Below are 13,680 nucleotides of genomic sequence, written 5' to 3' on the forward strand. Positions count from 1 at the left end.
CAGGGTATATTCTGTTGACATTGCTGCGTGCATTTTGCTCAAACCATAAACTAACAAATGTGTTTTTGAATGTTTCGTGATATATGTTCCTATACGGAGATCAAACATAAGTGAACAAGCCCAATCCGTTGATGAGGAATCCTTTTCAGAAAATCAAGCCCCATTCTCTGCGTCTGGGGCATCCACGATTTGACAGCTGCAGGGGCTTCTCGTCTCCCTATTCAACATTGTAATTTTAGATAATATCCCAAGCGTTCACTCTTCTCAGCAATTTGTACATGAATAACCGAATAATTTCATCTTTTGTTTCGTCTTCGCCACTTCAAATCCAAATAAAAATGCCTTTTAGTATTAAAAGTGGTAGAAAATTACAGGTAATTATCTTTGACGGTAAAAACGCTGTAATCAGCGGGCTACATCAAAAATTACCCTAATTATGTCTGCATTTATGAGAATGGAAAAAACCTCTCTTGGATAAAACCCATAAATTGTCCCAAATATCTCCTTCATATTGAACGAGACTGCAGCTGGATGCTTTGTTCAGGATCGATCCTGTGGCGAAAGGCATTCAGCCTCTCGCAGATCAAGGCAGAGAGAAAAGGGAAAAACATTTTGTCAATACCTTAATAATTGAGCTAGAGAATGACAAGATGGACAAGATGCGGCTCTATTCTGTAGGAAAAACATTGAGAAACGACAAACTCGGGTAAGCTGTCTTGTTATTGCTTTAAAAATATTCCATAACTCGTAGCTGAACGTCATAAAATTGATATTTTATCCACATGCAACATGGATTCGATCTCTTACATTTCTGTGCGAAATGCAAGTCGTTTGTGAATACTAATTTTAATTATTTTATGGAAATGTTTTAATGCTAAAATTAGACTCAAATTCAGTGTTACCGTGGATTTCAATTGACATGTCTTTTACCGTTCCCCCCCCAAAATGAAAGGCACGACACGTTACTTGAAGTCATGGTTTACTCCATGTATGACAAAACATATAAAGTTTTCAACAGCTAAAATCGTACAGTATATTTACAATCAAAATGCTTTCATGATCAGAAACATCTATGCAGGTTTGAGTTCGTTTTCAAATGCGACTCAAGCAGTGTTTGTGTGAAAACGTTACAGTTCCTGTCCAAATTTCACGTTGGAGATGTGTTTGTGTTACAAGTCAAACTGAGATTTTAAAGCAATCCGTTTTAGCTGCTACCGATGAATTCATACAGTTAGCTCCACGTTCGCTAAATCAGATGTCTTCTTTCTTCAAATTCTTCCCTTAATAGTACAGTTCTCTATCAGGGATTTTAAATCGACGACAATGTACGTCCTAGCGCACGTGAGGGCGAAGACAGGATGTCAACATCAAGGCCTCTGGCCTAAAACACACTTGTCTGCCTATCTCTGCATGGCGTCCTGGTGAGGCGAGGAGTACCAGTGCGAGTAGCCGGGCATATAGCTATTAGCAGACATGTTTACTCCTTTGGAGGAGGCTGAGACGTCCCAGATTGGAGGAATGGCTGGAGAGCGCGGGGACAGGGCGATGGAGCCGGGTAGAGGGTCAATCTCATGAGGGTTACCGCCTTGTTTTAACAACTTCTTGAATTTAGACCTTTTGTTTTGAAACCATATCTTTACCTGAAAAACAAAAAGTGAGATTGCTTTATTAGAATTCAAAGTAGCAGTATTCATTTTTAAAGAAGAAATACGAACAATATTAAATTTATTTATGATAAGTGAATTGATTCTTTACAACAGAAACAATATAATATTTTAATATTAACGCAATATACGACACAGCGTAACAATCAAAACGTGTATTAATTATTATATTTCCAAAATGAAAACAAAGACAGACTGTCACCTGTGTCTGTGTGAGCCCGAGAGACGCAGCCAGCTCTGCGCGCTCCGGTAACGCCAGGTACTGAGTCTGCTGGAATCGGTGATTTAATGCTTGAAGCTGCAAACTGGAATAAATCGTCCTTGGTTTTCTGATCTTCTTGCCTTTTCCGTTGAAACGTATTTCCCCATTTTCAATCACTGTTGTTTTCTGCTGTTCTGAAAAGAGCATCGTTTCGTGAATACTCTACAAGCAAACATTAAATACTGCGTATGGAATTCAAAATTGAAATTAAAAAAAATTTAACCCACAAATACGCATTCCATAATACATCTGTAGTGTTTCGCCCCTTTTTCAAAGCTCTCTATAACATCATTACATTGTCATATTTAGGAAATTGCATGTAGTGACATGACGAGACAGAGACAATTAGATGCTAATTATAATTTGCAGTGGTGGGTAGAATCACTGGCGGAACGCAATAAATCATTTTGAGGAGAACACCGTTAATGCAAACACAAGGGCGAAATCACTGGCAATCTGAAGCAAAACTACGAGAACAAAAGGCGCACGGAGGGGTAAGACCCCTTATATTTGTAATAATTCTTTCTTTTAAATAGACTACTCTGACATTTAGTAATAGTCAGAAATAATCCAGGAAACGTCAAATGTGCGCGTTACTTTTTTTTTAAGCGCGTAGGCTATTACAACAACGAAGAGTTTTGTATACGCTTACCTGTGGCGTCTAACCTGGTCTGTGCTCCGGTGGCGTTACTGTGGTAGGACGGCAGGTATGGACTGTGGTGGGGATGGCTAACATAGGAGTAAGGTAGCGACCTGTTGTAGGAGTTAGAGCCAGAGTACGGAGAGCTGTCGTGCTGATGATGATGAGACCCGGAGTGGAGACAGTGAAGCGGATAATGGCTGGCGGCCATCGACGGGGAGCTCTGTTGTGAGTGCGATTGCTGTCCAAACTCCATGAAAGCAGATTTCGACGAGTCTTGAGCCTCCAGACCGTCAGCCATCGTAGTCATGGTCATCATCAAATTTTCTGCTTTGAGAGCACTTACCCCCTATCCCTGAAGTCCAAATGAGTCCTTTCGTTGTGCTCGTTTCTTTCTCTCCTCGGTTAGGAGTTATTGCGTTATTACCTCCACGATTTATCCGCTTTTTTGTCCTGTAATTCTCACGCGGTATGGTAGAAGGTGGGCTTGAGTAAAGGCAGAGATTTTAAGGTGGATTCTGTTAAATTTGAGTCCTTGCTTCCAGACTTGATGCAGCCACTACAAGTAAAATGGTTTGTCTCCAAAGGGCAGCGCCTTCCGATTGGTCATTCAACCTAACGTCATCAGTTCTCTGCTTTAGCTGAGACTTCACAGTGAGTTAACCTACCTTAACAGCTCCCACCGTAGCCATAACCATGTGGAGAATAATAATGCCGGGGTATCCCTTTGATATTCACTAAATTCAGAAATACGCCTCCTGAGACAATACCATATGAGTAATTAATCGAAAGAAGTCAACAACCGAAAGCAACCGTGAACATGCACGAATCAAATCGACGCATAAGAAAACGAATGTATAGTAGCTTTTTATTGTCATATGTACAAGTACGCTACAATAGAATTATAAATTTGCATATGCATTTAAAATAACGCAATATAGCCTAAAAAAATGCACCACACTGAAATAAAACAAACTAATTCAATACAAATATTTTGTAAAAACGTGCGATGTGATGGTGATGATATTAATAATAGCTTATAAAAGTGGACACTTGTATGGCAGTACAGCCCCTTTAGAAAGAATTCGCATGTACTATTAAATATGCTTTAAACACGCCAGATATGGTCTGGTTTAATTAAGCCCCAGTCACTAAAAGGCCTGGGTTAGTGACAGTTTCTCCTTGTAGTAATCAGGAGCCAGTCACAGCTGAAAATATATGCAAATTACGAGTGCAGTTTGTGGTTTGGCAAATCGCGATCACATTATAAACCGCGATGTAAATATACCCTACAACTGCAACGTTTATTCATTCTCATTTCACTCAGTTTTTATTTTATAGACAACGCGTTTCTTCACGATGTGGCATAAATTTGCTTTAAACGGCCATGAAAAAACAATTATGGTCGCAATCAGTTATATCCAAATCCTCTTTGATTATTCGTTAGACTGCATTCAGAACGCCGCTATAAAATTAAGAACAATTCGCCTGTAATGATTATGGACCATGTTTATTTTGGGAGGTGGATTAAAAGTGGATATAGCATAAATTATCCTCTAATTATACACCAGTGTCGCCTCAATTATCCTCTTATCAAAAATGGTAGCCCTAAATGCAGCATTTAGTTTCAATTTTCTCCCTTTCTGTAACAAGAACTGCGTACCTTGCTATTATTACCAGGGATGTTATTTACTTTGCCGGATTTAAGAGTGCACAACCGGCGTAGATAACCATTTTCCATGGTGGACAGAAAGGCAGCTGGTCGCTCTGAAACACTTGTTCGTGTGGATTATTTCTTAGTCAAGAAATCAAATAGTTTTACCTCAGAAGAATTGTGACAGGTAAGGATCAAGAATGTATGAAATCATTGTTTCAATAAATTAAACGTTGCTAAATGGTTTCTTGCTTTGTGTTCGAGAAACGTGTCAGTATTTGCATGCACACGATTCTTTGAATGAGTTAACAATATGAATTTGATTGATTGTGGGACCTTATTGCTGATGCATGCTCTGCCATTCGTGACCGAATCTGTGTAAGTGACAAGTCTGAAGATTTAGTCAAGTGGGAGCGAAACCAGATACATATGTTCTCAAATAACCATGCCATTGTAAAAACAGAACTTATAATAATGCGTTCTTGCTTGCATTTTGGGTGCTTAATTGACCGAAACACCTTATTTTAATATATGTAGATTTTATTTATGCAGGTAAAAAAAACTGGAATATCTTAATAATCTTGGTGCTCCTGATCTATAAAAATGTTACTTAATATCTGCTTTTTTAAGACGTAATAATCAAAATAATGTTCATAATCCTTGCGCACGCTATAAGAGTAATTTATGGCACAGTAAAGTGCATGGGAAAAGGTAGATAATTTGACAGCCTCAGAAATTGAACATTTCATCTATAAAAGCTAAAAGTGAATTTAAGTTAAAAAAAAATTTTTTGGACAAAAGACAAAACTGCATCTTAAATGTTTCCTATAAAGACATCAGATGATACGATTATGAAGCAAAGCCACTCAAAGTATCCCCAAAATTGATTCAACATATAAAACGGTTGCTCTGACAGTTTGTTGTTAACACGTTGCTTGCCTTATTTGTACTTTAATTATTATTAATGATAAGAGAAAAATAGGAACATTAAAATAGCAATGTCAACCAATAAGCATCAAATTACATATCTGTCAGAGAGGGAGAGAGAGGGAGGATAAGTGTGAACATGCCAACGCTCGACTGCATCCTGTGTGTGCCCTTATGCAAGTGCGTCCATTTCAATCATACTCGAGCTTTAACACAAAGATCGAAATTCACATTCGTTTTCATTTCATGATCGGATCGAATGGAAAGGCACCTTGCAGATTGTAGAGACTTGAAAATCCAGCAAAGGCGGTTGAACATGTCTGCTCTCTCCCAAATTCAACCCCACCGGCTGTACACAGACAGGCAGGCGTCGACGGATTTCCATGGCTGGTGAGCAGAGGAAATGGCGAGGCAAAGCGAAGGCAGATGGATAGCACGCGCGGCTGTCGGTATTCTGCACGATATCACTACAATAGAAATCAAGAGGAGACCAAATACCATTACAACCCTGCCATTGATTTAGGTCACGTATTAGAGCACATTTTATTTCAGAACTGTTTCAATAAATTGCCTTGTAAAGCAATGTGAGCTAATGAGGAAAATATAATGCAGAAAATACCTGCAGATTATCTTTCACCGACAAACATTCAAAATAAGAAATAGTGATCATGTGAGGTCGACGCCTTTTAATGTAGAAATGTGACCAAATTGACCATAAAGACTATAATATATGTTTTTTATATTTTTGTAATTATTTTGTATTCTTTGCACCTGTTTGACCGATATGTTGACTAGACGAATATACTTGAAGATTTCGTGAGGATGTTCTCAAAATCACAGAATAACGGTCCATTTTAATAGCCATATATTCACAGCCCTTTTCATCCAAGAAATGAATACTAAAGACAACAGTGCCATTCGTATCTTTTCGAGGTATTCATGTCTTTTCGAGATCTTCGTGTTCCCAATTATACGTAATTTCACCACGCAACGAAGAGTAAGGAATTATGTTTATCAGTGAAAAAATACTAAGAAAAAAGCAACACAAAGAGGCCTTAAAGGCTACTCCATTGTTCAACGCAAAATTGCACCCAAGGCAGAGCGCATGTTGCCTCTTAAGCATTAATTTTCAGTTCATCCAAATTAAGGTGACTCTGCTGAAATCTCTTTTATCTTTTGAGAATGTTGAACAATCGAGAACAGTGGGGTTTTTTCGGGGTTCTTTTTCGACTTAATAGAAGACATTATTAGCTCTGACAGCACACGGCTCAGGTCTGGGGGAGAGGATTTTCTAGAGAGATGACAGACAGGAAGGCCAGCAATCACGGGCTTTTTTATCCGAATGTACTGTTCGATGCCGTTTATCCCTGATGATAGAAAATTGCTCTGTTGCCAGGACGCGGCTGCTGAAATAGAGGGCAAGAGCAACATTTCCATTTTCCAGTTTGAAAGCCATTGAAATGAATTAGTCAAATGAAAAAAAAAATCCCGCGGTAAACAAAGAGGGCCAAACAAAGATACACTTTTTTCCTTGCGTCGAGCCCTTTTCATTTAGTAAATTTTCGTTAGCTGTTTTTCTGAAGCTTTGAATTTAATACTTGCAAATGTAATGGGCTTCTGATGTTCACAGGAAATAATTACGCATTTTCAATACATTCTAAACATAAAGCAAAGTGTAATTTGTTTCTGTTTACATATCAGTGTAATCTTTGTTCACATAATTAGTATTTCACAATAACACAATATGTTTACAATATTTTTAGGTCAATTAAAATATCTACACCAGCATGAAAAAAATAATAAAACCACAGAAGTATACATAATGAACTGTTTAGTGGCTTGTCACTAGAATCGCACTGATATTTCTTAACTTGTAATAAAGTGTTTGGGATGAGTTTGCCAGAATATTGCTTATGACAGTTTGAAAACACACCCAACGAATAGTGGGTTTACATGTCATGACAGACACATGCTTTATTGTTATTTGGGCGTGCAGTGGCCGACCACAAGATGCGCATTTGGTAAACAAGCGCGAGTAAAACAGACGTTGCTCAAGACGAACGAATAACCAACTTTTCTTGTCCAAACATTTCACAGGTGGAAAAAAGCCCAATTTTGATCAGGAAAAACCAGTTGTCTTTGCTAGCAAAAGCAGCAATACTCGAAAACGGGATATGGCAGGCATTTTGAATGAGTATTACATTAGATATAAATATATGTATAAAAGAATGTAAAAAACATAAAAATAAACTAAGAAAACAATACAAAAAATTACAAAGAATATTTATGTAGTATGTAATAGGCTATTAAAATATCGAAATTCAATTAAATGTCCAACAAATTTTGCCAATTTAGTATAAATCCTACTTGTATTTTGAAGGTAATGGCATAGAAACCATTATAACTGGGGAAAGACCCCCCCCTCACAAAAACCTAGGCCTATTTAAAAATAACAATAAAGAAAGTACAATTTTCCGATAAATAAATTTACTACAGCATCCTTTAATCTCCACGAATTCCTCTTTGATCTCCAGAAAGCCGTTGAATTCAATGGCTATATTAATATTTACGTGATATGGACATTTTGCATATGAATCTTTAAATGAGCAGGTGGCTTACCCCGACAGTGTCTATAATTTATGCCCGCTTCACGTCACATACTAATAAGTAAAGCTCTTTCTCTAAATAGCTTAAGCATTTATTTGCCTTTTATGCCTACCTGCATTGTTTGAATATAGCGTGGAACACATATCCACTACATTTGCTATTTGTTGGCTCTGACAGAGTTTGATCTTTTACTGAAGCTGGTCCAGCTAAATTCACCATATTACATTTCTTTGTTGTTTGTTATGCAGCCATATAACAAACATTAGTAACTCCATTTGCTTAATTAAAGTCGCTATATTTGTATTTTCTAAATATTAAACATGAGCGATATAATCTCCCAAACGTCAGTTACATGGTGTGCAATTAAACATTTAAGTGAATATTTATGTAAATGAAAGTTTAAACTCATGGTGTTCTGTGCTGGCATTTGGTGGGCTGATATCGCGTGTGATTTAAGAAGTTTCCCTAATCTGAATTTCCCTGGGTCAGGTAGGAAGTGTCACAAACAATGAAGCACAGGCAATAATTGTTTGCCTGAAACTCAAGAACAGTGAGTTAGATGAGGCGTAAAAAAGCAGAGAAAAAAAGTCACACCTGGAGAACCGCCTTGTGCCTAATACATTCATTCTCCTGCAATGGTTCACATGAAAACCAGCAAAGAGCTGCAAGCATTTCCTAAACTCTTGTCTGTGGCTTAATAATCACAAACGAAGACCAAAAATACAAAGACTGAAACTACAAACTTCAACATTCTTAAAATTATTCACAAAAGGTTCTAAGGGAGCTATAAAGAACATATAGTTTAATTTAAAGGCTATATTTGGAGAGAACTGTCCAAATACATTTAGTTAAGACTTGTCTTATTATACATAAGACAAAGGTAAAGACTTGTTCACCGTTTTACATTTGTAACAGCCCAGGTACTGAAGTGTATTAATCTCAGTAGGCCTATAAATACACATTTAAGTAGTACTGCGCTTAAATTAAAAGATGTAAAGATCATTTCTTTGTTTTTTATATAATCTGCAAAACAAGACAAATTTTGTAAACATATTACTATATTATTTTTATAACAATTTTATATTAGTATTCAAAAAACTATGTCTAAAAATACACAGGAAAAGGAAGCAAACAATAATGTATACATTCCTTTTCAATTTGTGAACTTAATCTGTTTGGTAAATATTGTTAAAGGTTATATAATTTCACATTATTAATGCATTGCAAAAAATCCCACAAGCACTTATTTTATAAACCTCAACTGCTGTTTTCGATTCAAGAGTTTTAGGCTTTTCCCATTTTACCAAAACACAAGCCGGCAATCACAGTGATAACTGCTCTTGGAAATGCATTAAACCAAGAAGCTCATTCAATCAATGTAAGCAGGGTGTGAATCAATGCTGAATATACAACAAAATAATTCTACAGGATGATCGCACATAATATCCGAGAAACAAAAGTAAGAGGGGAATTACACAAGCTTAATGAGCGCTAGCAATAACAAATATGCATAAAACAGGTATTTTTATGGGGGACAGATTTGTGTTTGACTTAGGGGGGACTGGGGGTGGGCTTAGCGCTGAAATCATCTCCATACTGAGCAGCAAAGATGAAGGACAGTGGGAACGTTGTTGAAGTTTGGATCTAGATCAAAATGGATCTGATCGCAACAGACTCAGGACATGTGGCTCTTTAAATGGCATGAAAGGGGTGGTGGGCTGTCAATCTTTATCCCCCATGCCTACCTCAACTGTTTTCCATCATTTCCGAAAGCCAGCGGACCAATTTATGGAAAAGAAAGGCCAGCTTTTGTGGGTTGTGTTTAGGGAACCCAAAACCCATCGACTAATATTCTAACAAAAATTGCATCTTTTGATCTTTCGCGTGCCCTTCGATATCAAAACATTTAATTCAGTGAAAATTTGGCTAAAAAATTTTCAGCCATGGTATTTTTTTAAATAAGGGATATGGTAAGTCGCATTGCATGCAAGAAATTTTCTTTCGTTTCATTTTTGCAGCACAAAACATCAATCCCATTCATTGCATAATCAGGTGTTTGTGAAAACACTTCCCACAAAGAACAATGGGAAGCTCGATTAAGCGTTAATGTTTTTGCTCGATGCCTTTTGTATTCTGCCTATATTGATCGAATATGACGGACCTCATCTTGCAGCACCACCACCACACATCCTTTCCAGCCCCCCTCCCTCTCCCTCAGTCACCCCTGTTCGGTTTCTACAGCTGCAGTGAGTGAGATATGTCCAGAGAATTGGCCTCTGGGAGAGCAGCGAGCCATCCTGGTGCTATTAGGCTCGTGGCTAATAATAGGTGTTTCGGTCCGGGGGAAGATCAATCAGGGGGAATCATGGGGAATGTTCTGAGGAGCGCTTTTACACATCTGTCCAGATGGATGAAATTACACTTGTCTGTTTTTAGTTGCATTACTCCCAAATTGGCTGTCTACTTTTTTCTCTCTTTCTCTCACTCTCCCCTCATTCATGTGTCAGTGGTCTGCTAAAAGGATTCGGCACTAAACTCCCCATAATTTTAGTCTTCCTCGCTCTGCCTGCCCTCTCTGCTCAGTCACCTTATATACATACTGGTGTTTCATGAGCTGCGTGAATAAAAGGTGACAAAGATCTAGGCCTGTAGGAGAAGTCAAATTTGTGTTTATATCTTGAATGATTTGTGGTAGAATTTAATCACGTTTATGTTAATCGATTTGTAGTTATCAACTTTCATTTCAGAGATGATGCTAATCTATGGCGTCATACAGCAAAAAAAGGTTATGGCACTAAAGTTAGCCTTTTTTCCTCGAAAGGGCAATCAAAAAAGAAATGACATCATAGCATAAATACACTGGGTTCCAAAAGAAATGAAAGCCTATGTTAATTTAGCTTAACTCTCATGTACAAAAGGTCAGATTTCCTTGCTTGCACTGAAGCACACAAGATGCTCTTTGGATCACTCAAATCATGCTGGGATAACATGGATCGTAGAGTTCATGCCAGCTTCAGCACATGCTGTCATTACATCAAAAAGGGGCACACCAAACGTATTTACAAAACGCGTTCTTTTGAGCAGTTTGGCCGTTTAGGGCTACTGTGAAACAACATCGTGAATTCCATGTAAGATAGAACATTCTAAAGTAATAAAAACATAACGCTTCATTATGTAAGGTCTTTATACACCTCTGAAGACATATAAATATTGTAAATATGTAAATAGATCCTACAAAAAATTACACAAAAATACTTTTAAAAGGACAGTTATGCAAATTGAGACGGAAGGGCTCAGACTTTTGGACCCACTGTTTTCTTCATTGGATTAGATGTTATCTTTATCATTTATAATACACAAATACATTTATTTATATTGTTTGGCAACAATAACAGATCATTAAGGCCCAACACAAACATGCCTTTCAACACAGCAAATAGGTAGAAAAGGCACCACTGTAGACTCTCATGTCAGCAAAGATGTCCTCCTCCTTATTTTTTGCACACTACAGAATCTACATGTAACGTAACCTTAAAAACATAGAGACTGCACGCAAAACATACACAAGAATGTGTGAAACTGAGGCACTGAAATCACGACCTGCAGTAACTTCTGAATGGGTGAATGCACTAGTCGAGGTGGTAACCACATGCTGGACGGGCGTCTGTGATCCAGCACTGGCAGTTATCTGGCACAATGTGTCAGTCAGAATGTGGGGCATAGACACTGAGATGGGTCATTTATAGACTATGAAACAGCTGTATGCATCTGAGAAAGCGGCTGTCAGTTTGAAATATCTGATACTTCAAAGGTGGCCGTCTAGCAGGTTGTATTGAATTAGCCTCTTTCAGATTATTCCCTTCCGAGTTCTTGAACATTGCGTATGGGCCTAACGTCACTTCTTTCAAAACGTAGAGACTGATATGCTTGAGGCATGAATTTGTATAAGTATCTCCGCCGTAGTCACAATGGGCCCACGCTCACAATACGGGCACTCAGAGAAATTACCTCTCGGAAAGACACAGCAGGATATTTCTTATGGGTGAAAGTGACTATTGTACTGTATTGTTGATTCTACGCCTGCCAAGAAACTGATTTGAGATGTTCTTCTGTTTTTGATTGCCCAACATTGAGAGATATTACAAGCACTAAGCAAGAGGTTTGATAGGAAATCTTTAGAAAGACGCAAGCTCGATGACCAGAGGAAGAAAATCGAGGCTCCCCAATGCGTTACCCCTAGCAACGGTGAAAATTAGCATCGACATACGAGCAAGGCCATGAAAGGCCTCCCGGTATTTTTTGGCACTCGCAACACACGCACGAGGCTGACATGGCCTCCCTCATTTTCCGGCACAAAATTCAGCTCTCGTGATTGCCAACACGCATAATGATAGCATCTCCCGGAGTCATCAAGGTGTCCCACTGACGCGCCAATATTTTCTCTGTCATATTGCAGGAAATTCAGCGGCGATCGCTCCGGAGAGCCTGCCATCTACATGCATCAGAAGCTGTTTTGTTAATAGAAATAAAGGGCGGATTGCATGATCCAAGGCCTGGAGCCGCTTGCTGTTTCCTCTCATTACAAGGCCATCTTACCAGCGAGGAGGAATATGCATGAATACATTAAAAGGTAATGAGGAAGCTGTCAGAAGAGGGTTGTTCGGGGCAGTGCTTGGCATCAGAGGCGTTGGAGAGCTTTCAGACTATTACGTGATGGACTTGTCATCTCGGCATGAGAAGCAAAAAGGGGTGGAGTTCAACAATGTTACTAATGGCAACTGTTGCCAGGTCTTACTTGATGCGGCTGGTAACGAAACATAAGTGCATTAGACAAGGAAGCACTTGTATTTCTGCAAAATAAATGCGTCCATGTTGTGTGTTATTTACTTGCTAAAATAAATACTACATAAAAGGATTTTGTATTAAAATGTGAAGTGTCAATCAAACTTGATTAAATTTTGTCTTGAAATAGGATTAAAAGCATCAATTGTACTTCCTCCAATTTCCCTGCGCACGACCACGTGACTATTGATGAAGGCAATGTGGAATCGCATAATGGAATGTCATGGCAACTACACCTGGCAACAGTTTATCCGAGTCCTCATACCCCACCCCCTCCCCCACCCGAAAGTGCTGGAACATTATTTCTGTGAGACAGAAAGCCCTATGAACAAATAATGGGTGAGCGCCAGTTTAAATAAAGTAGTATGGTTTATGACTTGTGGTCAGGACCGTCTCTCTTTTTTAAAAAGTGTGCTGTATAAAAACGGCTGCCAACATTTTTTTCTCCATACGGTTATAATACAAAGTCGTTTTTTTCCCGTCCTCACAGTGAGAGATTCAGTCAATAAAGGACCGGCAGCAGACCAGTAGTCTGCAGCCACAGGAGAATGGAACAAACCACACACGCCAAAACAAACTGGTGTTCCTTTGCAATTTTTCAGCTTGGGCATTTTAATAAAACATTTACAGTCCTTCGGAGCGGGGTAAATGTTTTGTGAGCATGCCCTGCTTTGCTCTTGATACGAATCACCAAAGAGACCGTAGGGATTCATTTTCTACATCTACAACATAATTATATGAATGCCACCCCAGTTATGAAATGTAAAACAGGACCATGAGTGTCCTATTGGACTACATCTCAAGTCCAGCTGTTCTGGTCTAACATATGTACAAACAAGGAGGCTGTGGGATATCAAACCAATTATTCAAATGAATTGTACAATACACCAAGAAACAGACACAGCAATTTTCTACTACCATTTATATGTGCCATGCAATTATAGATAAGCATAAACTGTCATTAAGTAACACTAGGCTTGTATTAAGACTCCAGTCACTGTCTTGCAGCTACAAAATGAAGGTGTCCATTAACACAATCTGCTTTGTAATAGTCACTGGCCTTTAAACAACGACAAGATAAAGC

General features: G+C 38.5%; 1 protein-coding gene across 1 annotated transcript; it reads right to left on the minus strand.

Moving 5' to 3' along the window:
* Positions 1–979: 979 nt before the first annotated feature.
* On the minus strand, positions 980–3,250 carry dlx6a (distal-less homeobox 6a). The gene is made up of 3 exons (XM_057355594.1): positions 2,579–3,250; positions 1,867–2,060; positions 980–1,640 (listed from the first exon to the last, which is right to left on the minus strand). Exons 1-3 carry the CDS (start codon positions 2,883–2,885, stop codon positions 1,401–1,403), a joined length of 741 nt encoding a protein of 246 aa, XP_057211577.1. The 5' UTR covers positions 2,886–3,250; the 3' UTR covers positions 980–1,400.
* Between the last annotated feature and the right edge of the window lie 10,430 nt (positions 3,251–13,680).

Source organism: Triplophysa rosa, linkage group LG16, assembly GCF_024868665.1.
Source record: "Triplophysa rosa linkage group LG16, Trosa_1v2, whole genome shotgun sequence".
NCBI classification, from domain to species: domain Eukaryota; kingdom Metazoa; phylum Chordata; class Actinopteri; order Cypriniformes; family Nemacheilidae; genus Triplophysa; species Triplophysa rosa.